The sequence below is a fragment of the Hippopotamus amphibius genome, chromosome 8 (genome assembly GCF_030028045.1).
Source record: "Hippopotamus amphibius kiboko isolate mHipAmp2 chromosome 8, mHipAmp2.hap2, whole genome shotgun sequence".
In the NCBI taxonomy this organism is placed as follows: Eukaryota; Metazoa; Chordata; class Mammalia; order Artiodactyla; family Hippopotamidae; genus Hippopotamus; species Hippopotamus amphibius.
Genome location: NC_080193.1, coordinates 26,343,322 through 26,366,238, shown reverse-complemented (window position 1 = coordinate 26,366,238; position 22,917 = coordinate 26,343,322). Strand labels below are relative to the sequence as shown.

At 55.8% G+C, this 22,917-nt stretch overlaps 1 protein-coding gene across 2 annotated transcripts in view; it reads right to left on the bottom strand.

Annotated features, from left to right (window-relative positions):
• The window catches only part of ADGRD1 (adhesion G protein-coupled receptor D1), a 151,771-nt gene that overhangs the window by 3,095 nt on the left and 125,759 nt on the right, over positions 1–22,917 (bottom strand). For both annotated transcript variants that reach the window (XM_057745437.1, XM_057745436.1), the window contains 6 exons: positions 19,551–19,617; positions 16,727–16,793; positions 7,197–7,288; positions 3,169–3,295; positions 1,894–1,935; positions 478–570 (listed from right to left, as the gene is read on the bottom strand). In XM_057745437.1, the coding sequence (XP_057601420.1) occupies positions 478–570; positions 1,894–1,935; positions 3,169–3,295; positions 7,197–7,288; positions 16,727–16,793; positions 19,551–19,617 (488 nt within the window). The remainder of the gene's footprint in view (positions 1–477; positions 571–1,893; positions 1,936–3,168; positions 3,296–7,196; positions 7,289–16,726; positions 16,794–19,550; positions 19,618–22,917) is intronic.

Below are 22,917 nucleotides of genomic sequence, written 5' to 3'. Positions count from 1 at the left end.
TTCCATCCTCCTAAGTCAACATAAGAAGTACTAGCCCTGGGAAATGAGGCAGGAGAGAGGGCCAGGTGATTTTGTGAGGATGGGGACCCTGTTGTGGGTGTGACATCAGCTTGTGCTGCCTGCAGGCCTATGTCAGGTGTGAAAGAGTTGACCGACAAGGACCAGCACCCGACCTGGGCAGCCATCTGCCTGACTCTGATGCTGTATATGATGGAGCTTGGGGAAGGTGGGAGTGGTGATGGGGGCTCAGGATTTGAGACGCAGCCTCAGGACTATGTGGTCCTTCGTAAGGCAGAGGCTGCGTGCAGCTCAGTGAAGCTGGAGCAAGTCCTCGGCCGGGGCTGATGAGGACTGGCTTTCCCCGCAATAAGGACAGGGGACAAGAGCCCAGGGTCAGTGCCGGTTGAGGATGGAAGGCACTCAGAGGAGGACCGGCCAGTGCAGGAGAGGTGTAGACCAGACACCACAGGCACTCACGATGTCCGAGTTGAAGGGCTTCACGTTGGCCTGGCGGGTCGAGCTGCTCGTGAGGGACCAGACCTTGGTTTTATGCTTGAAAGCAGCTCTCACCTTCAAAGGCAGAATGGAAGGCTCATTAGAAGCAATCTCAGAATTGCAATTTCAGAATTCTAAAAGGTCCCAAGGAATTTGCGCTGATATCAGGCCCAGATCACCACACACAGAGTGAGGACAGGATTTGGAGGCATCGGATCCAAACAGAGTCAGTGGTTCTGGAACTGCGCTACGTGTCACTGATTCACTTGACAAATACAGCCTGTGCCCCCACCACCATACCCAGCCCTGCACAGGGAACAAGCTGGATCTGGGTTGCTCTGTTGACCTCACAGTTCTGGGTGGGGAGATAGGACACACTCAACAATGAACAGCAAGGGGGCCGAGTATGTGACTGGCACAGACACCATACAAAGAAGCCAATGAACAAATGCACGGGTGGGGTGGGCTGTATGTGGTTCTGAGGCTGCCTCCCCTTCCTGCCCTTCTGCCACGGGGACCAGTCTCAGGCCCCGCTTGGGCTGCTCCCTGGCCTTTGCAATCACTTGACCCCTCCTCCACTGGCCACCATCGTCCTGGGTGACTCATCCTGCCCGCCCCACCCCCACATCCCCCCCTCCCCACCTGACCTATCCTTATGCAAATGAACGGACTCTCCTGAAAATGCACAGATGCTGGTGGTGCTTCTGCCCTGTTCTCAGTCATCATTCCAGAGGCATTTTCCCATGACCACAGCCTGCAAGGGGTTCAAATGCCAAGGAACACAATGCCAAGCCCACAATTTAAGGGTAAAACTTCTCCCACGGACCATGGGTCCTGAGGGACAGGGTCTGGAGTAGCCTCCACCATCTCCATGGCCAGGCACACAGCAGGTGCAATGCCCCAGACTGCACCAAGAGGAGTGAGCCTATCCAGGTACCCCAGTGCCCTTGGAGACCACATCACCAAAGTCCCCTCTCTAAATCCCGCAGTCAGGAGTCCTCCTTACATCCCAGGCTAGCTTCCTGAATGCCTTTGGGGAGGGTTTGCTGGGAGCACATCTGCATCTTACTCTCCCTAATGCGTCAGACACCAAGCAAGGTCGTGAATCTCCAGCTCAGCTGTTCCACACTGTCTCCCTCTCCCCTGGTCCTCCACACAGCTAGCAGTGCCAGCGTGATATCAGTGAGGGAGGATGCATGTATGTTGCTTAGCAACCAGGATGAGGGAGAAAGGGTTGATGGACAGCAGCCCCCTGCATACAACCTGTCACCAGTACCAAGGCTTATTCAGGGTTACATGCCCAGACATTAGCCTGATGGTACAACACTGTTCCTGCTCTCCGTACCCTTCCAGAAATGAAAAACCAGCTTCAATTGTCAGGAAGTGAAGCAGACATACCTCTGAATTCAGGAGACAATGAAAGAGGAAGATGAAAAATCCCTGGGAAGGAAGGGGAGGAAAACACAGAATTAGAGCCGCTTGTGTTCTGTTACAGACACCTTCTGAGGGTTCTTCCTAAGGCCCCCCATGGGCTCTGAGCGTGGCACTGGAGTGGCTCGGTGTTGGGGAGGATGGGAGGGAGCTATGATGCTGGGCCCTCCGGTCGCAGTCCATGAGGGTGGAAGGGCATCCTGTAATCTAACCTGGATGCAGGCAGCCACCATGACCAAGATACAAAGACAGGTGGATGCCCAGACAGGCTGAACCTGGGAGAGGAGCAAACATGTTGGGGAGGACGAATGGGAGGGCATGAGAGCATCACCTGAACTGAGCCCAGGTGTCCTCACCTGCAGACTGAGGGTGATGGTAACAGTGAAAACAGACATGAGGTGAGGATGTCCCCAAACATCCAGAGCCTGTTCCTCCGTGTCCACACCAGGCAAACGCTCCACGGGAGTCATCTCACTTCGGGCTACAAGCAGCCCCACGAAGTGGGTCCTTTTATTGTTCCCACTTTATGGAGGAGGAAACTTTATGGGACACAGAGGATAAATGAGGAGCCCAGGACCTGGGGTATGTAGGGCTGCAGCCAGGACAACCTATCACCTTTCATTATAAACAGCCAGGAGGAAACCATGCAAGGGGGCTTATTACAAACTAGAAGCCTGATACAGTCGCTGGTCGTGAAGACCCAGACACAGCAAGAACATCACGGTGAGGGCCGGGGTGGGCTGCGGTGACGTGAGCCAGGATTCAGCCTTCAGCTGGGCTGCGTGGGCTGTATGTGGTGATGGCCACCCACCTCCACCCTTCCTTTGGGGGCTTGTGGGTCTGGGGACTCAGGCTCTGGGCATCCCAAGTCTCCGGTTTCCAGGCTGTTACCCTTCCTGTCCTTCCATGCAGAGGGCAGGTGAGAACTCAGAACCTGAGGTACCCCCAGCACCACCTCTCACCCCCGTGTCCCTTTCAGGAGGTGCCCACATGCTGACCATCTTCCACAGACACTGCCTGGGAGGACGAGGCAGCCCTGCTGTGAATGGGGTCCTGCAGGCCCTGTCTGCTCAGAGACACTGGTGTGGGACCCATCCATGCCTGTGACCTCGGGCTGCAGGGACACCCCCATGCTAGAGGTTCACAGGTGCATGTGTGTGGAAGGAACAGAGCACAGGGCCTCCCTTCTGCAGCCTGTTCTCCACATCCACTCCCAAAGCTGACAGTCCATCGGGCCCTTACCTGTAAGGAGTTGAGGATGGCAAACATGTACTGGAAGACCATGGCCTGTTTGTTGACAGCAAGCACGCCAAAGACCCACGAGGTTCCCAAGATGGGCAGCAGCACGGCCACAGCTTTTGCAGTCAACCTGCAAGAGAAACAGGGATGGCCACTCCGGGTGGTGGGCAGGCAGGGTGGGCCCAGATGCGAGGCTTCCAGATGGGAGCAGACACAGCCCCTACTGGGAATGAGACCTGGCTCCTCCCTGCAGACCTGGGTGGGGAGCTGACCACCCCAGACATATAAGACAGGGTCCCCGCCAGGCCAGCTCCTGCTAGGCTGCAGCTGGCATTGGGCACCCGGGAGCCAGCATGTCCTCTGGGCACACTCGGGATGACCACCCTGATCCAGCTGGTGGTGACACTGATAGAAACAGTGATCCTAGGTGCCCACAGAGGAGAGGAGAGGAGAGGAGAGGAGCCCAGGTGGGTGGGAGACACACCCAGAGCTGGAGCACCTGCAGCATCAACCTTTGAGGCTGGAATGTGAGTTCCTGGGGGAGAAGGATCTCGGGCCCCCAGTGTCTGCAGAGCCCAGAACAGAGCCAGCGTGGAGGCAGTGCCCATGTCTAAGTCCTGGCTGTCTCTGACACACCCTGCAAACTCTTGTACGCTAAATGAGGCCCAGTGTATCCTGACTCTTGAAACAGCTCAGCTTTCCAGTTTCAGAGGAGGGGGGTGGGAATGGGGGGTTGTGCACGTGATCTTTACAAAAAAGTCTAGAGACTGATGGGAGCCCTGCTGCCCAGCTCAGCAACTGCCACGGCCCTCATCCCCCCACGAAGTAACCGGCATGTTCTCCCGCACTAGGCGGCGAGTTCTCTAAAGGCTGGACTCCGCATCTCTGCAGCCCTAAAGCCAGCACAGCGCCAGGACCAGCGGACTCTCAGGAAGTGTCGCACACGGATCCAGTCCCTCGTGGGAGGAGGTATACCGACCCTAAGGAGCTTCCTGGTCAGAAGCCCAAGCTCCCCCCACCGGGCACTGCCAGCTCCTGGTGGCAAATCCCTGAAAAACCAAGGGCGGTCCCCACACAACAGCTCTCAGAGAAACTGCCGCCCAAGTGTTTTCATAATGTTAATACAGTTAAAATAAAACACCTGAACCTGGGAAACAAAATATCATGAATGATGCAGGTTCAATCTTTAGATCCTAGAAAATCCATAATTGAAAGGGGCAGCTGCTGAGAAATAGGTACCAAATGTGCTATTTTTAAAGAGATGGTTCATTTTTACTTTAAAAATAAAGCAGTTTGGGGGGGTGGGGGGCGAAGGGGAAACTGGGATGAAGTGAAAGAGTAGCATAGACATATTTACACTACCAACTGTAAAATAGATAGCTAGTGGGAAGTTGCTGTATAACAAAGGGAGATCGGCTGGATGATGGGTGATGCCTTAGAGGGCCAGGACGGGGAGGGTGAGAGGGAGTCGCGGGAGGGAGGGGATATGGGGATACATGTATAAATACAGCTGAATCACTTTCGTGTACCTCAAAAGCTGGTACAAGAATGTAAGGTAATTATATTCCAATAAAGAACTTAAAAAAAAAAGCAATAAATGATAAAATCTTGGGGGGAACTCCTCTAGTTGAGGCCCTCTGAGGACTTGTTAACATGGCCAGAGCCATCAGGTCCCTTGTCAAAGGTAGAAGGAGCAGGGTCCCTACAGGGGAGGGGGCTGGGCAGGTGGGGGACATGGATGCCACGCCCCCTGCTTCCTAGGGGCGGAGCCTGGCTGGGGCTCCACTTCCTGGGTCCTCTGTCCAAGGGCAGCTCCACCTGGCTGTGGCTTCCCTCCCTGCCCCCAGGCCCTGGATCTCACTTGGGAAAACTGAATGTCCTCTGCTGCTTTCTGGGGAATCTGGAATCATGACCAATAAACAGAGATGAGAAAGCAGGCGGAAGGCAGCCCTGCTAAGGCTGCTGAGGAAGCATCTCATCACTTTAGTCACTGAGCATGGAGTGCTGGGCAGGAAGGAAATGACTAGATTTAAATCAAGAGGAGGAGCCGGGAGTGTTCCCAGGAGGCCCTGTTGCATCTTCCCACTGGTTCCCAGGACTCCGGCTTCACCAGCCGGGGGGGGGGCTGTCACTCTAATGACACTGAGAAGGGCGTGAGGAGGCCACCAAGGTCCGGGTCGGCCATGTGAAGAGGAGCTGGTGCAGGGGGTGTGCTGGGCAACGTCGGAGAGTCAGGGGTCTGTCCATAGAGACGGGCAGGACCCTGTCCAAACGGTCGGTCCCTGGGCCGTCGTTTCACGTGCAGGACACTGGACCCAGGAGGGCACAGCGGCCATGCGCCATCTGTGGTTCCATGGAGACACGGAAACACCCCTGCGATGCCCAGCCCCCACCTCCCTCGTGGCAGCCTCCACTCGGGGACCAGGTCCCCACGGAGAGGAGACGGGCGGTGGGCGCAGCTGCCTGCTGGGGCCACAGTGCGTGAAGAGGGGGCAGGGGGCAGAGACCGGGCAGGTGTGGGGTGAGACCCGGGCTGCTCTGGGTGCAGCAAGGCCAGGGGTCCCACGGGTGCCAGGTCACACTGGGCCGCTAGAGCCGGTGCTGGACACAGACCAGGGCCCTGCGGGCCGAGAGGAGGGCCTGGAGGCTGAGGTTGGGGTGAGGGAGGGTCAGGTTCCTCCTGGGCCAGGCCCCCATGGGCTGGGGGATGGGCCCCCTCACGTAGCAGCACAGCCTGTTCTCCCTGATGGAAGAGGAAGGGAAGTGACCCTGACCCAGGAGCATCTCCAAGGTTTCCAGGGGCTGAAAAAGCCCAAGAGGGCCGGAGCCACTTGTCAGGCTCCTTTACAGTGTTTGGAATTCATTACTGAATAACTGTCTTATCGATTTGCTGCTGATATATTTACTGTTTTCCCTTTCAGATCAGAAGCGATACAGTGTAGCTAAAGTAACTTACAGAATGTCAGCTACCTGGTAACTGTGCCCTGTTTCCATAACAGCCCCTAAATTCCCTGTGAGGGGCCACCTCCCCCACTTCCTGGTCCCCATGGTTTGGGGTTGCTGACTGCACCCTAGAGCCAGGATGGACCATGTGACTCAGGCCGGGGTTACTGGTAATTTCCATCCACTGTGACTGATTCATGGATGGGCATGTGTTCTGGTATGTGTCTCAATCTCCAGGCTCAGGACCTCTGTCTGGTTATTGGGGAAAGAGATACACTTTCCCTTGGACTTGAATGTCCTGTTGCAGCCATTTTGTCACCAGGAGGCAGAGTCCATCTCAGCGTGAAGCCGACAGAGCACATGGAGCTGAGAAATGCAGGAGGAACTGCGTCCTGGTGATATTATTTGATCCCTCGGACCAAGCCATTCTAGACTCACTCCTGGAGTTATGGTTGCCTGTATCGATAGATACGCCTTTTGTTTTAGCCAGTTTGTGTTGGATTTTCTGTCATTTGCAATCGGTAAAGCCTTAATAATGGGGTGAAGAAATCCCAGAAGGTAGCGCGTATGTGGGTGGGACACTCCCTGGGACACCCCCCCCCCCCAATGAGACACCTGCTCCTGCAGAAGGACCAGCCCCAGAGCAGGTCAGGAAGTTCCACCCTCCTCCGGACAACCTGTAAGACGGCCGCTGTAAGCCCCATCACACAGATGAGGAAAGCAGGGCGTTGAGGGGTTGAATAGCCCACAAGGTCCCAGCAGATGGTAGAGCTGAGGCAGGACTGACCCAGGCAGGGCAGTCGGGCTCCAGAACCCTCCTCTGGGCCCCACCGCAAGCTCCTCTCACCCTAGGGGTGAAGTGGTCTCTGGGACAGCATCTAATAAACCCCCCTCTTTCACAGATGGGGGCAGCGAGTTGGGAAAGGGGGCTGGTCCTGGTCACAGAGACTGATGGGATGTGAGTGCCATGCTCCTCGTGACATCATGAGGACACCAACCGAGTCCAGGAGTGTGGCCTGCCCCACTGCTACCCCCGGAGCAGCCTCTGTGGGTGGGGGGCACGGCTGACAGCCCAGGGTCCAGCTTACTTGAAGGCGCTGGGATCTCCATGTATCTTGTAGTTGTCGGCGCTGATCTGTGAAATGACTCTGGTCACTGCGATGAGAATTCCGATGTTGACCTGCATGAGAAGCACAGGAGAGAGGTGAGTGCTGGAGCCACACCTGCAGGCCATCCCCGTCCACCTGGCGGTGCCCACCCCCCAGCCGGGCTTCCCAAGCACACAGGGGGCGTCTCTGGGAGAAATCTAAGACATGTCTTTGAACTTTTACCTGCACAGACCACTGGCAAGACTGCCTTCCGGGACCCCACATCTGTGACACTGAGAAAGGACAGCCAAACACCCCAGGGCTAGTCCCCAGGAGCACATGGAGGAAAGCATCCCTCCACTCAGCACCAAGACAAGGAGGGTATGAACCTCAGAATCAGACGGAGCTGGTTCCAACCCCCTTTCACCATGTGCTCCCCGCGTGTGACCCTGGGTGGCTTACAAATCCTCTGAACCTCAGTTTCTCCACTTAATCAGAAAGAGTAGTAACATCCACAGTGCAATCTGAGCATTGGAAAGATAACATGTTGCAATTTGTGCTGCAAAGCCGCCAGCACAGCCTGGCTGTCACTTCCTGCCCCACCCCAGGTCCACAGCTGTGGGATTCTTCATCTTCTGCTCAACGCTCCCTCCTTGCTAGGAAAGCTCCCCTTGGGGTCTGGGGGCTGGGTGGGGGGCTGGGAGGGTCTGCAGCAGAGGCTCCAGCACAACCTGGCCCCTCCCGTGGGCAGCTCTCCAGGGTCCTGAACAGGAGCCTGACCGGGCAGGTGACCGCAGGGGAAGGGAGCCACCTCCACCCCCACCCCCATGCCCCGATTTCCTTCCACTACAGGGTCCACAGCTGGATTCGGGGGCTGTGCTGTGGCTAGGGGCCTCTCCCTTGTATTTGAAAAATTCTGAGATCATTTACAGAGTCAGTGAGGAGCCGAGCTCCTAGCCATGTGTGAACCTTCAGGCCCGACCACAGGCAAGGACAAAGGCTTCCCTGGCAGGCCTCACAGGGAAAACCACCCTCCCCACACCAGACCTGGGACACAGCAGAGCATCCCAGGCTCTGAAGGGAGTTGCAGGCGGGGATTCAGGTCCCTCCCAGCCTGACTGGACACACCGCACACATATCTGCGTTCCCAGCCTGAACACCCACATTTGAGGCCTCCTTCTGGGGGTTCAGCCCGACGCCTTTCCAAAGCATCTCTGCTGACACCCCTGATTTCAGGGGCCTTGCAGACACCTCTCCCCACTATGCCTCAGGATCCAGTGCTCTTCCCATTCCCAGCCCTGCTCCCACTTCCTCCTCCCTGGCTCCAGGGTCCACGACTCAGAAGCAGCCTCTCCTTCAGAACCCTCTCAGCAGTGAGGCATCCTGTCCTTACTGTTCTGTGGGATGGAGCCCTGGGAAGCTGGCATCTCTGCCTGTTTAACCCCTTGCTTGTACCATCACAATATGTGAGTAAAGGTTGAATTCCTCGCCTTTATAACAAACAATGAACAGATGCTGTCAGTGGGCATCTTAACTGACCACCTCCACACCCGGCAGCTTGGCTTCTGAAAGTCGGGCCACCTCATTAGCCCTCGTGTTCTCGCCTGTAAAGTGAGGATAATGATGGAAGTCTCCCGAGGTCAGGGGAGACAGGAGAAGCTGGCAGATGGAGATGTTCAGCAGCGCCAGGGCCCTCCGCCCCACCACCCCTGCACTGGCTGACCCCGTTACAACCACAGGAAAGTCACACTCAGCAGACAAGAAAGAGGCAGCCAGCACGGACGCCGGGCTCTTGGTGTGAAAATGCAGGGACATCCATTCAATTGGGTTAGTGACCAAAGCCAGAGAACTAAACTGGTTGCCGCTTCAAGAATGGGAATTTCAATTCCAGACACTGAGGTTGGGTGGAGTCTACGAATAGCTTGTTATGAGGTCAGGCAGGCGCTGCACCTGTGCCTGGAAGGAAACTTGTCCCCGCCTCCAGTGGCAACAGCTGCGTCACGGAGCTGGGACGTGGGGCCCCAGTGGCCAATTAAAAGCCACAGACCCTGCTGCTCTCACTGAGATTCAGTGATTTTTTGTGATTAAATGCTTGCCAGTTTCTATGCCTTTGGTTGATTTCTAGAATTCTGAAATGCGTGGGTTTTTTCCATGCTTCCTTGCATTCTGAGGGGAGAACATTTACTGAGGTCCTCCATGTGCAAGTCCTACCTCTTTCACTTTGGGAATTTATATCCTGGGTTTCTCACACACTGGCCAAAGCTGAAGCCTTGTTTGTAACAAGAAAGACTGGAAACAATTTGGACTGTTCCCAACAGGGAGCAGGTTTGGGGGCCACTGTGGCAGCCTGTTCTGTGGGTGCATCACGGACCAAGGCAGTTCTTCCCGTGCTGATAAAGCCAGAGCTCCAGCACACACTGGGTGGAAAAGACACGGAATGAGGTGACTGTATACTTATATCTGCCTATATCTTCACAGCACCCCCAGGATACACAAGAAGTTAGCATCAGGGGTCGTCTGTTCGGGGGTGGGGGCAGGTGGAAACCAGGGAGCAGAGAGAAAGAGTTGGGCAGAGACTATTCATATGTTTTATTAAGCTTTGCTTTCAAATTTTTAACCATGTGTTTTAATGTTCAAAAATCAAATTACTTAAATTATAAAAGGGAACTAACGTCAATCCCTTTTCCTGTGACTGTCTCAGTGATGTCCTTGGGCTCAGGAGGAAGAGAGACTTAATCGTGAAGTGTTCCAATAATTCTGGAAGGGGATGGAGAAGTCACAGAGACCGGAAGTTGGGAGATGGATGCCAGGCAGCCTCTGGGGAGGAGCCTGAACACCCCAGGTGACCCCAGAGGCCTCACACCCAACACCCCGGGTGACCCCAGAGGCCACACATCCAACACCCCGGGTGACCCCCGAGGTCTCATCACCCAACACCCCAGGTGACCCCAGAGGCCTCACACCCAACACCCCACGTAACCCCAGAGGCCTCACCCCCAACACCCTGGGTGACCCAAGAGGTCTTATCACCCAACACCCACATGGCCCCAGAGGTCTCACACCCAACACCCCACGTGACCCCAGAGGTCTCACACCCAACACCCCACATGGCCCCAGAGGTCTCATCACAACCACCTCTCCCTTCGCTGGCTGGAGGCTGAACTGGGATTCTGGCCCAGACCTCTCCAGTGGGACCCAGGAGATTCAGGCTGCTGTTCACAGGCTCTGTGATGTGGCCACTGTATGGATGATCAGGTTATAGGAAATTGCTTCATAGGCACAGAAATGCTGCAAGTGACTAATTCGAGTTCAGGTCTTTTGTTATTTCTTGGCCTCTGTATTTAAAACCCACAAGGAAGCGGTTCATAATAGTTAAGCTGCCCGCACGACTGGCTGTTACAATTCACCATCATGCCCGTCTCTGAAAAGCTTTTGCAGGGGTTCATTATCTCCCCTGTCTTTCAGCCAGGCCTGTCTGATTTCATTTGGCGTGCACGCTTCCCCCGCGTTGGTAAGACAATCACGTTTGCAAGGCATTACAAGAGCAAGTGCTGCTAACCTCTGATCCTGCATCAATGCGCAATTAAGTGGGAGACGGCGGCTGCGGTGGAAACAAATCTGAGGTTTCAAGAAAATACCAAACAGAAGCGGGCCTGGCCCCTCACTCCATTTCACTCGCCCTGGCTTGTGCCTGGCTGCAAATTGGGAGAGGCCCTGGGGTGAGGCGTTTGTAACATGAATCTCGAATCTTGGGTATCTCATCAACTAAGTATCTCCACATTAGAAAAGCAAATAAGCTATTTATGACAGATGTTAAACCAATAATTCACGGGCTGCATCTCAGGAAAAAAAAAAAAGAAAAAAAGAGGTGAGAGGTGGAGGGAGGATATACACTCAAGACCTTGGGGACCTCTGCTGGGAGGAGGGAACCACTGGGCAGGACTCCTGGGGTTGGAACCACGATCCGTTTCTTGACTGGACTCAGGGCCACTCGGGTATTTGTGAAAAATCATCAGGATATGTCCACAATTTCACAGTGAAAGGTTATACATGCAGACACACATAAAGACATAGTAAATGCTGCAGTTTATATCTGTACCTGTTTCTACGTCCGTATAGGTATTTATGATTCTGTATCTGTGTCTCTGTAACTGTAATTGTACCCGTGTCCACATCTGTTTTTAGGAATCGGTAACTGGATCCATTTCTACATACCTTTATTTATGTACCTGTATTCCTACACAACCACCCTGGCTTCTCCCCAGGTGAGTGGAGGATTTTAAAACTCCAGACTCTTTCTCTGCCCTGACTTGGAGGTTTTCTCCCGGGTGGGGCCAGCAAGCCCCTTGGAGGGCTCAGGCTAAGGTGGCCCCTGTGGCCCATGGCATCCCTGCTTCTGTAAAACCTGCTGGCCCCGTGGGCATGTTTGCATTCTTCCTCACCGGAGTTGCCCAGGAAATGACATCTGTGTCCCTTCATAATCTGGGAGAACAATATATAAAGGGACAGTTGAGGGTGTCTATTTGGCAGTAGGGTGACAGGCGAGCTGTTACGGGAAGTGGCTCAGTTCTGCTCTTCCCCCCCCAACACTGGGCCCAGCAGGCGCCACAGTGGCCATCCCCGTCCCCCAGGTTCCTGCCCCTCCAGGACCAATCTCACTGGGACACACAGAAACCACACGCCCTGATGCAGACATGCACCTTTCCAAAGTGTTTTAGTTTAAAATGATACACGTGACACATGGGTGTTTTTAAATGCACAAGATGTGCAAGCATGTATCCCCCAGACACGAACCCCTCTCCGGGGAAGCCCATCTCGTGTGCATCCGTCCAGACATTTCTTTCCCACGGACTCACGTGGAAGGGCACCTAAACAGAGCTTGGCACATGGTAACACAACGGGGACAGGCCCTACTTGTGATCCTGAAACCTGCTGTCTTCAGGGGGGCTCTGGGAACAATGGGAAACAACGCAGGGTCCTCAGAGGAGCCCCCCACCCCCACCCCGCCAGCGTGAGCCCTGACAGTCAGAGAGGCTGGATCTCAGGACCCCTCCACTGAATCCCCCGGCCCCGGCATGCTTCTTCTCTCAAGGCCAGGGAGCAAGTATTTTTGGCTTTTCAGGCCTCACAGCCTCTCTAAACTCAAGGGCTGCAGCGTGATAGCCGCCACAGGCAGTTTGTAAATAAGTACCTGTGCGCCTGCGCAGGATTTATCCCATCGGCTGCAGCCGGCTGACCCTGCACTTGACCGCTTCCAATCTACGCCCCGCTCCTGACCGCCCAGGACTTCCCCCAGAGCTCTGAGAGGCCCGAGCCCAGGTCCAGTAAACCCAGAACCTCGGAGGTGGGGCTCAGGAGAGAACCATTCCCAAGTTCCCCAGTGGTTCCATCACTAACAAGTGTGAGAACTGCAGTCCTCACGGGCGGATGGCTGGTGTCCAGGAGGGGGGCTGGGGTGAGGTGGAGGCCCCTCAGGAAGGACAGCAGCCTCCAGCAAGCCCGGAAGACATGGGATGCGGGGCCCCTGCTGCTGGGCCCCACGCTGTGAGGGTTGGTGAGAAAGATCCAGGCAGGGCAGCCTCGGATCCCCTGCTATCACTGACCAAAGTCAGATGAAACACCCAGATCACTGGGGAGTCTGGGAGGGGGCGATGCTGCCGGGTCCTGCAGATCTGGGGGTGAAGTCAGCACAGGGAGAGAACAGGGACGGGGGACCTACACACTCAGTTACTTCCCTCCCAGCCCTCCCACGTCCGTGCTCTGACCCGGAGGGTTTAATTGTCGAGGAGACTGGAGTCTGATCTCAGCCTGTGTCTCCATTTGGGTGACAAGGTGAATGGTCCTCCCGACCCCAGGAGCAGGAAGGGAGGGCGCACGCGGGGTCATCCTGCGAAAGGCTGGGTGTAACGTGACTGCAGACGGTCCTCACACAGCCCTGGGACAGGGGAAAGCCTGGATTGAAAGCTCAGGGACACATCACCACAACAACGCACCACCTCCCTCACCTGAAAGCAGTTGATGGAAGAACCTGGGCCTGTATTCAGAGCTTGGAGTTAATGCAAAGGATGGACGCCCTGAGACCACAGAGCCATCCCTTTCCCGACCCGGCAGCCCTTCCTGGAAGGAGATCTCTCCAGAGCAGGTGCACCATCGCCCTGGACTGGCAGAGACCGCAGTGCCCCCTTCTCTTGCAGAGGTAACACAGCAGTGTGATTCTGACCATCTGCGATGGACAAAGAAAGAAAACATCCAAGCGCCACAAGGGAGCCAGCAACCTGAGGGATGGTCAGGGCTCACAGGGTGCCGGGGACACCAGCTCCCATTGGACAGAAGGAGCTGAGGGCAGAGGGACAGCGTCAGGGGCCCAGGGAGGCTGTGGCCAGGGCTGGGCTGGTGTTGCTGACAGGAGTGTGGCCCGTGGGGGACGGAGCAGCCCTGCACCCGCTGCCCTGCCCGAGGGATTGGGGGGTGCATTCCTGGCCTCCCTCCCCACCCTCCCTCTGAGCCTGGTCCACGTCCATCCAGACCCGCCCCCCAGGCACTGCGAGGGCAGGAGGGGAGTGGCATGGGGGCACGCTAGGCTGACACCCACACATACCCCACATCTCCCTGTCACCCACCCCTCCCACCAGAGCCCCACTTGGATCCTACAGGGAGCCCAGTGGGCCCACAAGCCCCGCAGAGCCAGGAGCACAGCCCGGCCTCTTCTCTGGCACAGAGGCCCGGCGATGGGGCCACGGGGGACCCAGGAGGCTTGCAGGGCTGCATGGCAGGAAGGAAGTTGCCCCCTCTCCTGCTTGTCCCTGTGGATGCCCCCCCACCCCCAGCGCACGTCACCCTGCAGGAGATGGGCTTGGAGGGCAGTGGGGTCAATGCAGCCTGAACGAGGGCATCGCGTGTGGGGCCGGCGCCGCCCGCCTGCCCTCGGGTCCCAAACAGACGGTGACACCGTGAGGATGCCCCCCACTCTGCCCCTCTGGAAACCCTTCACCAGGAAGATGCTGCTGCACCTCCGTGTGGCCTGAGGATGTCTGAGTAGAATTTTAATTAAGAAGGAGTAAGCCACATCTTTAGGCATCTTCCTTTGGATATGTTTCTAATTAACCAGCAGGGCTCATGGCCTCAGTCAGTGACATTGAATTTGGAACAAAGTCAAAAAAGAAGCTTTCAAATCAGCAGTTGCGGAAGGGAGCAGGGGGGTGAGAGAAAGGAGGGCTGGCTTCACAATATTTAGCAAAGATCCATGTGGAGGGGAATCAGGAGCAGTGGGCTTCAGTGCCATCCACAGGCCCTCTCCAACCAAGTCCATCCTCTGACAGCCATCACTGGTGATACAGAAAGTTGGGTCTGTCATTAGGATTGAGAGAATAGTTCATGTGCCATCAGGGTGGACACCCAATGGGGTAGGTGATGAATGAGGACACCAAAGGCTCCAGTGTCTGTGGCTGGAGTCCCTTCCCTCACCCTCAGTATCAGGCTCACCTGGGGGGGCTCAACGTCCTTCAAAGGCAGCACCCTTGGTGGCAATGACCCTGGCCTTGGTCCCACTCCGTGGGGTGGGGGAGAGGTTGTGGACAGCATGTGCTGGGGTCGCAGCCAAGGGTGTGGATAGTGTGTTCTCTGGATTTGCAGAGGGTAGGCGGGAGGGATGGGGGTGCTGTCCTGATGTCAGCCCCCAACACCTGTGGGGAGAGATGCCCAGACTGGGACAGCAGGGCAGTACCTTACCTCTGACCAGACCCCAGCCAGGCTCAGCACCCTGATACTGAGCAGGGTGCAAGGACACTGACCCCGGTCTCCCACAGCCCCCTTCCCCCGGGGCTTTTTGCAGATCCCCACCTCCAGCCCATGGAGTTCAGGGGGATAAAATAATAAACCCTGCCCTTGGCTAGTCATGTCACTCGGGCATGACCAATCATCTGCCTCCAACCCAGCCTCAGTGATTGGCTCTGGAACTGACACCTGAGCCATGGGAGCCAATCAGAATCTGCCCCAGGACTTCTACTGCGACTGCTGGGAACAGTGCCTCCTTCCCCACCCTGAACTACAGAGCTGGAGGATGTGTCGGGGACCAGCTCCATTATGTCCCCCCCACAAGGAAAGCCTTCCTGAGATGGAGCCAGCAAGGAGGCAATGGGGCCATGGGCTGAGTAGGAGATACCTGTTGACATCATTGAGGGCCTGGAACCAGCCATGCCTGATTCCCCTGTATTTCCCAGGACTGAGCTTTTTCTACTCAAGTTGCTCAAGCTGGTTTACTAGCCCCTGGAGAGAAGCGAGAGCAGAGAGAACAAGTGGAGGAGGGTGACTGGAAGGGGGTGGGGAGGAGAGGAAGGGGACACCTCAACTAATACAGCTGCCATCACAGGCCAGGATTTTATTATTCTACTTTTTCCCTGCACCTTAATTTGCCCCTCTATAAAATAGAAATTACCATCTCTTTAAGTAGCTATTTTAAGGGCATGTATGAGAGAGATTTAATGTAAAAACACCTTAAGAATGCTCTGTAAATTTGAGCCTTTACTGTTAATGGTAAATACCTTCATAGGAAACCACTTCCTTATACTTATAAGGACCCAGGGTTAGAGCTGTGACCCAGGTCTGGCCAATCAGCGCAGTCCAGTCCTTTGGTCAATCAGAGCGTTTCATTCCTCTGGCCACAGGGAGGGCTGGCCAATCAGCGCATTCCAGTCCTTTGGCCAATCAGAGCATTGTGCTGCTCTGGCCTCAGTGAGGGGCCCATGATGGGCAGAGTTCCAAGCCAGGCGCATCAGAAATGAAGACAATTGATCCCAGGATTTTGTGGGACATGTCGGTAGAACGATAGCAAGAACAACAAGGGAGTTTTTTTTCCCCATGACAGTTATTAGAATTTTGTGCAGTTCTAGATTCTCTTACCAGCGTCCGGGCAACCTGTCTAAGAATGGAGCCAACGTACAGGAGAACAGAGCTGAGAGGTGGGGAGCCAGAAACACGTGGAGATGACCTCCTCTGAACCCCGGGCCCAGCAGCCACGGCAAACGTTCCTGACTGTGCACTCATAAATCCCCATCTCTGTCAACCTCTCTGAGTAGGGTTTTCTGTCCCTTGTAATCACAGGGACTCTGTTACATGTGGCTCCCAGGAGACTTTGACAAGTACTTCCTAATGCAGCCTTGGACCCTGCATCCCCTTGACCACGGAGACGTGCATGTGAGGAAATCATGGAAGAGCATCAGGAAGGAAAAGAACCCACGAGGTCTGCCCTGCCCCTCCTGGATGCACACCCACCCCTGCCGCTTCTGCACGAAAAGCACCGAGGGCCTGACACGGATGTGCATTAAACCGGAAAACACGGCCCAACTTCGCAAGTATCATTCAGGGAAGTGAGGCTCTGGTCACTGCCCCCAAGAGGGGCTGTCACAGGACCGATGCTGCCCCACTAAGGACGTGCCCTCAGGGGCCCCAGCCCCACCTCCACAAAGCCCAGGGCTTCCTCCACTCCGGCCCCTCCCCAGCCCAGCTCCGCGCCCGCAGGGGAGGGGACGTACCACAATGATGAGCAGGGCCGGGGCCACGAAGGCCCAGATGGCACCATTCCCGAGCGACAGCCAGCAACTGTGGAGGGAGGCAGAAGGTTATTTCACTGCACCACCCCAGCTGTCCCGGCGCTGGGGCCCTGCGTGCAGGACAGCACAGGGATGACGCGGGGGCACAGTCACAGTAACATTGTTCACCCTGACAAACACGTCTGTATCCTGTCCGTGACCTCACACCTCCCGCTTTTGGGGAGACTGTTCCAGGTCTCTAGACTGGCTTGGGGAAAAGAAGGCTTTTACAGGTCACCTCGTTAGTGGAAAAATTCGCAATCTCCGAAGGGTTTAGCCAAAATCCAAAGGAAATTTTAATTTTACTATGATAAATAAATAAACAGGCTTTTGCCAGGGGCCAGCTTTCTTTCAAAGCATTTCAAATACTGACTTAATTAGTGTCTTCTGTAGCAGGGTTCAAGGAGTGAGGAGACATCATGTGACACAGGACCGACCATCTTCATCTGCTCATCAGCTGTTGGTCAGTTCCACCTCCCAGCAATGCACGCCCCACCCCGCAACAGAGAGGAAAGGTCCCAGTGGATCCCAGCCATGGCTCTGATTTCCAGAGACGCCTCATCTGGGAAGCAGGGTCCGGTTTGAGGATATGAAATTGCTCCTGGCTTCCAAGACCTGATTCCAGGAACTCAGGCAGGACCGCCAGCCCCTTTACTATCTCTTTTCTCTCCAGAGCCTCAGAACCACCAAGAGCCCGGGGTCCCTGGGACGTGTCACCTCCCTGGATCTGGGGACAGTCCCAGGAGCCCGGCACATGCACCAGGATCTGGGGAGGTGCACGGTGCATCCTCACTGACACAGGACACGGACGTCCCTGTGGGGCCACCTGGTCACTCACTCACACCTTCTCTCCCAGCACAGCTCCCACCCCCACCCCCGACAGCACTGCAAACCCAGGAGCCCCATCGTCTCCCATAACCCCATGGTACCCCTGAGGCCCACTCCGCAGAGGAAGAGGCTACAGCCCAGGGAGGTAAGTGGACCCAAGTCCATGCACTTGCGCCCTGCCTTTCTGCCCCTGGTCCTCCCCTGAGACCTCCTGGACCAGGCGACGCGAAATGCCCCACACAGGTGACAGCACCTGTAAGAGGCTCATTCCCACCTGGAACCCAGAGCCTGGAGAGAAGAGCCTCCCATCTGAGGACGCGGCATTTAACTTGGAAACACACTGAGAGTCTGGTGGTCCCACTGCAAAGGGGCAGCTCCCACCCAGGCTCCCTGGGAGGGTGAGGATTCTGGCAGAGGAAGCCTGTCCTTTCCACCATGTTCGTGCAGAATGTTGAGGATCTTCAGATCCCCTGTCCTCCCCAGACACTCATGAGCTTCCGGACCTTTGCTGGGGCGGCCTCGCTCTCGGGAACGTGAGTGGGTGAGAGGCTTATATCAGAACCAGCCCCTGGAGCTGAGGCACGCTGTGGGCGGCCCAGCATCTGCACACTCCCAGATGGAAAGACACTGAACAAATGCCAATGCGATGTGTCTGAGAAGAAGTTTCTTCTTTTAATTAGCGCCTTGACTTCGGATACCACGCAGGCTTGCAAGGAATGGGCCAGAACAATGGTTGTTTAATCATTCTCATTTCAATATGCATTCAGACAGTGCCTTCTTTAAATGCCTCATCTTCAGGAAATTGTTGCCCTAAAAGTAGAAAATGCCAGATTCCTCCCATTTTAGCAACTCAGCTGAGAAATGATCTCAGGCTGAAGCTGTAACAGTGTTTAACTCCCTCTCTTGCTTCTTAAACTCTCTCCATGGTTTCTTTCACTCAGTGGATCCTCAGCTTGGCTGAGGAGAGGGGGGCAGCTTCCTAAAGACGGCTGAGCTAAAGCCTTTTTCTCTGGGGAGGAGAGGAAATCAACTTTCTGGAACGTGAGCACCAACCCAGCCTCTTCCTGATTCAGCTGTGGACCCACCAGCTGCAGTTTCAAAATGGCGGCATGAGGTCTACCCCATCCAAAGTCCCAGCTGCTGCTGCCCCCGCTGCGCGAACCTTGGGCCCCACCTGCCAGGGCACACGGGACCGCCCTTACTCACACAGTCACGTTCACTCGGCTGTAAGTTAATGGGACTTCTTAGGTACTAGGCACCTGCTGACCACCCCAAGAAAGGGCTCAACACAGAACTGGGCTCTAGAGGTGACCACACTGAGCATCTAGGAAAATCACGTGGGTGAAAAGTTCCCATCAGAAGCTTGGACCGGACGTCCCTGGTGGCGCGGTGGTTAAGCATCCGCCTGCCGATGCGGGGGACACGGGTTCGAGCCCTGGTCCTGGAAGATCCCACGTGCCGTGGAGCAACGAAGCCCGTGCACCACAACGACTGAAGCCCGCGTGCCTAGAGCCCATGTTCCGCCACAAGAGAAGCCACCGCAATGAGAAGCCCGCACGCTGCAACAAAGAGTAGCCTTCCTCGCGGCAACTGGAGAAAAGCCCGTGCACAGCAACAAAGACCTAATGCAGCCAACACTCACGAACTAAATAAATAAATTTTTAAAAATCTCAAAAAAATAAAGAAACCTGTACCAGCCACGTAGTCTTGGAGGCACTCAGACCCGCTCCATGCTAGTTCCAAGGTGGGAGGAAACCTGGAGCACCGCCGGGAATCTTTCTCACCCTATCAGGCCTTTTTTTCACTGCCAGAGCTGGAGGAGGTCAGCCTTGGACAGACCCCTCCCCCAGAAGAACACAGCAAGACCACTGCCATGGGGACCCTCACCCTGCCCCTCCCCACGGGAGTCCTGCCCACACGGGGATCACCCCTCACTTACTTCCTACTTGTTCCGTAACTGTCCATGGCAAAGGCTATTGAAATGACACAGATCAGAAGAGGAAAACCTGCAGAAAATGAGAGCAGAATATTGTTATTAGCTCGCTCCAGCCTCCTCTGACTCATTCATTCATTTATTCGTTTTATACCTGATGTGTACAAAGCACCGTGCTAAGTGCTGAGGACACAGAACAGCCGCTAGGCTCCAAGAACTCACAGTCTAAACAAAGACACACACGCACGCGCGCACACACGCACGTGTGCATTCTAGGGCAGATCTGCGATGAATCTGATTCTACATCTGAAAACAACACCCTTCTGGCTGCTAGGGAAGCGGCGTCCCCAGGGCCTCTGTGTGATCCGTGCCCTGAGCACAGCCTCTCCCTCTGCTCCCCTGCAGAGGGAGGGGAGAGACAGCAGAGCCTCCCTTTCCACCCGCTGACCGCCCCCCCCGCCAGAGGATGGGCGGGAGACAGGGCTCCTGGCCAGGACACTGCATTTTGCAGATTCCTAGGATAAGGGCGGGGGGGGGGCGGGGAGATACATTAGAACAGGTGGCTCTCTGTGCCCCTCTGGTCGGGCCTGCCCCGCCCGCGGGAGATCTGCTCCAGGACCCCAGGACCCAGAGGGAGGCCTGCTCTGGGCTCCAGGCCTGGGCACCTCAGGGCTGCAACCCTCCTGCGACCTCTGGTGGCGTGGTCAGCTCCCCACCGGCCCCTCTGAGGATCGGTTTTAAATGATCTCCTCGAAAAGGAGTTTCTGGAGAGCCATCCTATCTCTGAAACACTTTGTCTTGATGTCAGAATAGTGTGACTGCATTACAAGATGTCTGGACAAGACAGTCGCTGGGCCCTCAAAGGAGACCAGCAACCTCTGGGGAGAAGTGGACAGGCCGGGGGCCAGGAGGGAACGCGCCTCTCACCGCCGACCCACTGTCACACTCGGGTTTCCCACCCGCGTGCACAACCGCATAGCAGCCAGAGCCTTTCCAGGCGTAGGAGCCTCTGGCTGCAGCCCTCCTGCCCGGATGGACCCAGAGGCACAGGGGACAAGGCAGGTGCCCAGGAGCTGCCCCCCCCCCCCCCCGCTGCCCGCTCTCTGAGAGCCTCAATTTCCTCAGACATCGCAGGGAACCCCTTTTCTTGGCTCACTCGGGGTGGGGGGATCACACAGGCCCTGAGATGGTGAGGGGCCTTGGGGACATCAAGCACCAAGATCCTCCCCCCACCCGTCATCTTCCCGAGGAAGCCCGAGCCTCGGGGCGTAGGAGGAGCAGGTGCTGGGGGAGCGACGGGTCCACAGGATGGCCCTGCAGGTGCGCACAGGACCACGCAGAGTCCCCAGGGTCTGGGTTCACAGGGCGGCCCGGCAGCTTCACACAGTACCCTGAGAGTCCCCAGGGCCCCACCCAGGTGGGTTCTGGAAGATGCAGTAAGAACCGGAGGTGCCCGGGAGGATGGATTTTCAAACTCGGTGGCTGAGGCTTCGCTTTGAGCCAACACCGCACCTCCTTCCCCTGACCGTGGCCACAGCGGGGGCACACGTCAGGGGCTGGCATCTCTTTGCTGCCCAAAGTTAAATGCAGGAGTCGAAGATTCTTTCTCTGCCTTCACAGCTGACGCACGTCTCCTATGACCCCCAAAGCAACGCTGAGGCTCCTTTGCCCCTGCTTCCCCTGAGTCACCCTCTGTGTCCTGCAGAGGGCAGGCTACGGGGCAGTGACCGGGAGGGCCTGAGAGAGGGTGGGCCCTACTCTCTGCTTTCTCTGAAACATGCTGTAGGAGCCACAGGGGCTGGGTGAGCAGGATAAGAAGCGTGGGAGCAGGATGGAGAAGCTGGCGAGTGGGAAAAGCCTGGGCTTTGGAGCTGAACGACATCCGGTTCTATTCCCAGAGCCACCCTGGACTAGCTGTGCAGCCTCAGGGACCTGGCTGAACCTCTCTGGGCCGCCACGTTCTCACTCCAGCAATGGAGATGACAGTCCCCATCAGGCTTCCATGAAGATCACGTGAGCTGTGGCCATGGATGTGATTAAGGAGGCACTGATATATGAAGCCCGTCTCTGTACAATAATCTCCACTGTTGTTAACCAACTCCGATGGCTTTTCCACTGTTACTATCATGTGAAATTCACACCCCATAACCCACACAGACACATGACCTGCTTCCACAGACAATCTGGGGTCCCTCTGGCCCTGACATACGGACGTCGACTTTATGGAGCTCAAGAGGTGACCTCTCTGGAATGTGGTGACCTTTCAGAGGGACCACACTGGTGCTTCCATGACTGCTGCTCCCTAAGATCCAGGGAAGGAGGGAGGGGTGATGTGAGGAGCGACCGGAAGAAGCGTTGCTATGAAATATTAACCCAGACACACAGAGCAAAGCCCCAGGAGGATGGATAATATGAAACCCAACTGGGGGTGGGGATGTCTCGACAGAGAAGGGGCGGAGAGATGACAATGCCGGGAGACAAGTGGCCCATCCTCCAGGAGAAGTCACTGTGCCACATTCTGGATGCCTTGCTCCAGGCACATGGAGGTTTGCACTTCCACACCCTGGAGCTGCGGGGCTGTCGGCTCCTTCTGGACAGTGAGTTGTGAACAGAAGTGACACATGCCTCTATCAGCTAGGTATTTAATTTCCAGGGTGACAGCCGCCTGGGTCATCTTCTCTTTCACAGCAACCCGCAACAGCTCAAGGCAGCAACTTCTCCATCACCCTGGGCTCCTGAGGGACTGCCCTGAGCGGAGCCCCTCCGGCTGCCCCAGCCCACAGAGGACACACAGTGTAAATAATAAATGAAATCTGTTGTTTTCACTCGATGTGAGTTGGAGGCTGCTTGTTATGGCAGCATTACCTGGCCTGCCCTGACTGATGCACCTCCCAAGGTCTTGACATTGTGTCACCTCCCTTTTTTTTTTTTAAGCCCTGCATCCTCTTCTTGAACCCTCCACTGTGAGACTAGACCTCTCTGGGCCTCAGCATCCTTATCCAAAAGTCAGGGCTAGGTTGGCCACATGAGTGAGGATTTGAGGGACATCTAACAACAGATGGAACTTGCTGACCATCCAACCCAGATAAAGAAACCAGAGATGAAGATGGCGAGGGGGTAGATGGGTGAGGAAGGTGGGTGATGGGGTCTCACCTCTCCAGCCCAACTTCAGAGAAAGGTGGGGTCCAGAATGAACTATGATGTAGTTTCCACCCCCAGATGAGTGGACACTCACAAAAGAAATGAAGTCATAACAGAGAAAAATAAAGCAAGTGACATTTTGTTTGCTTGGAGCTTGTGGTCAGAGATTCCTATCTGGTGTACCAACATGTAAACGCTCAACTGTTTATCACTCACCTGCTCTCCCAGGTCC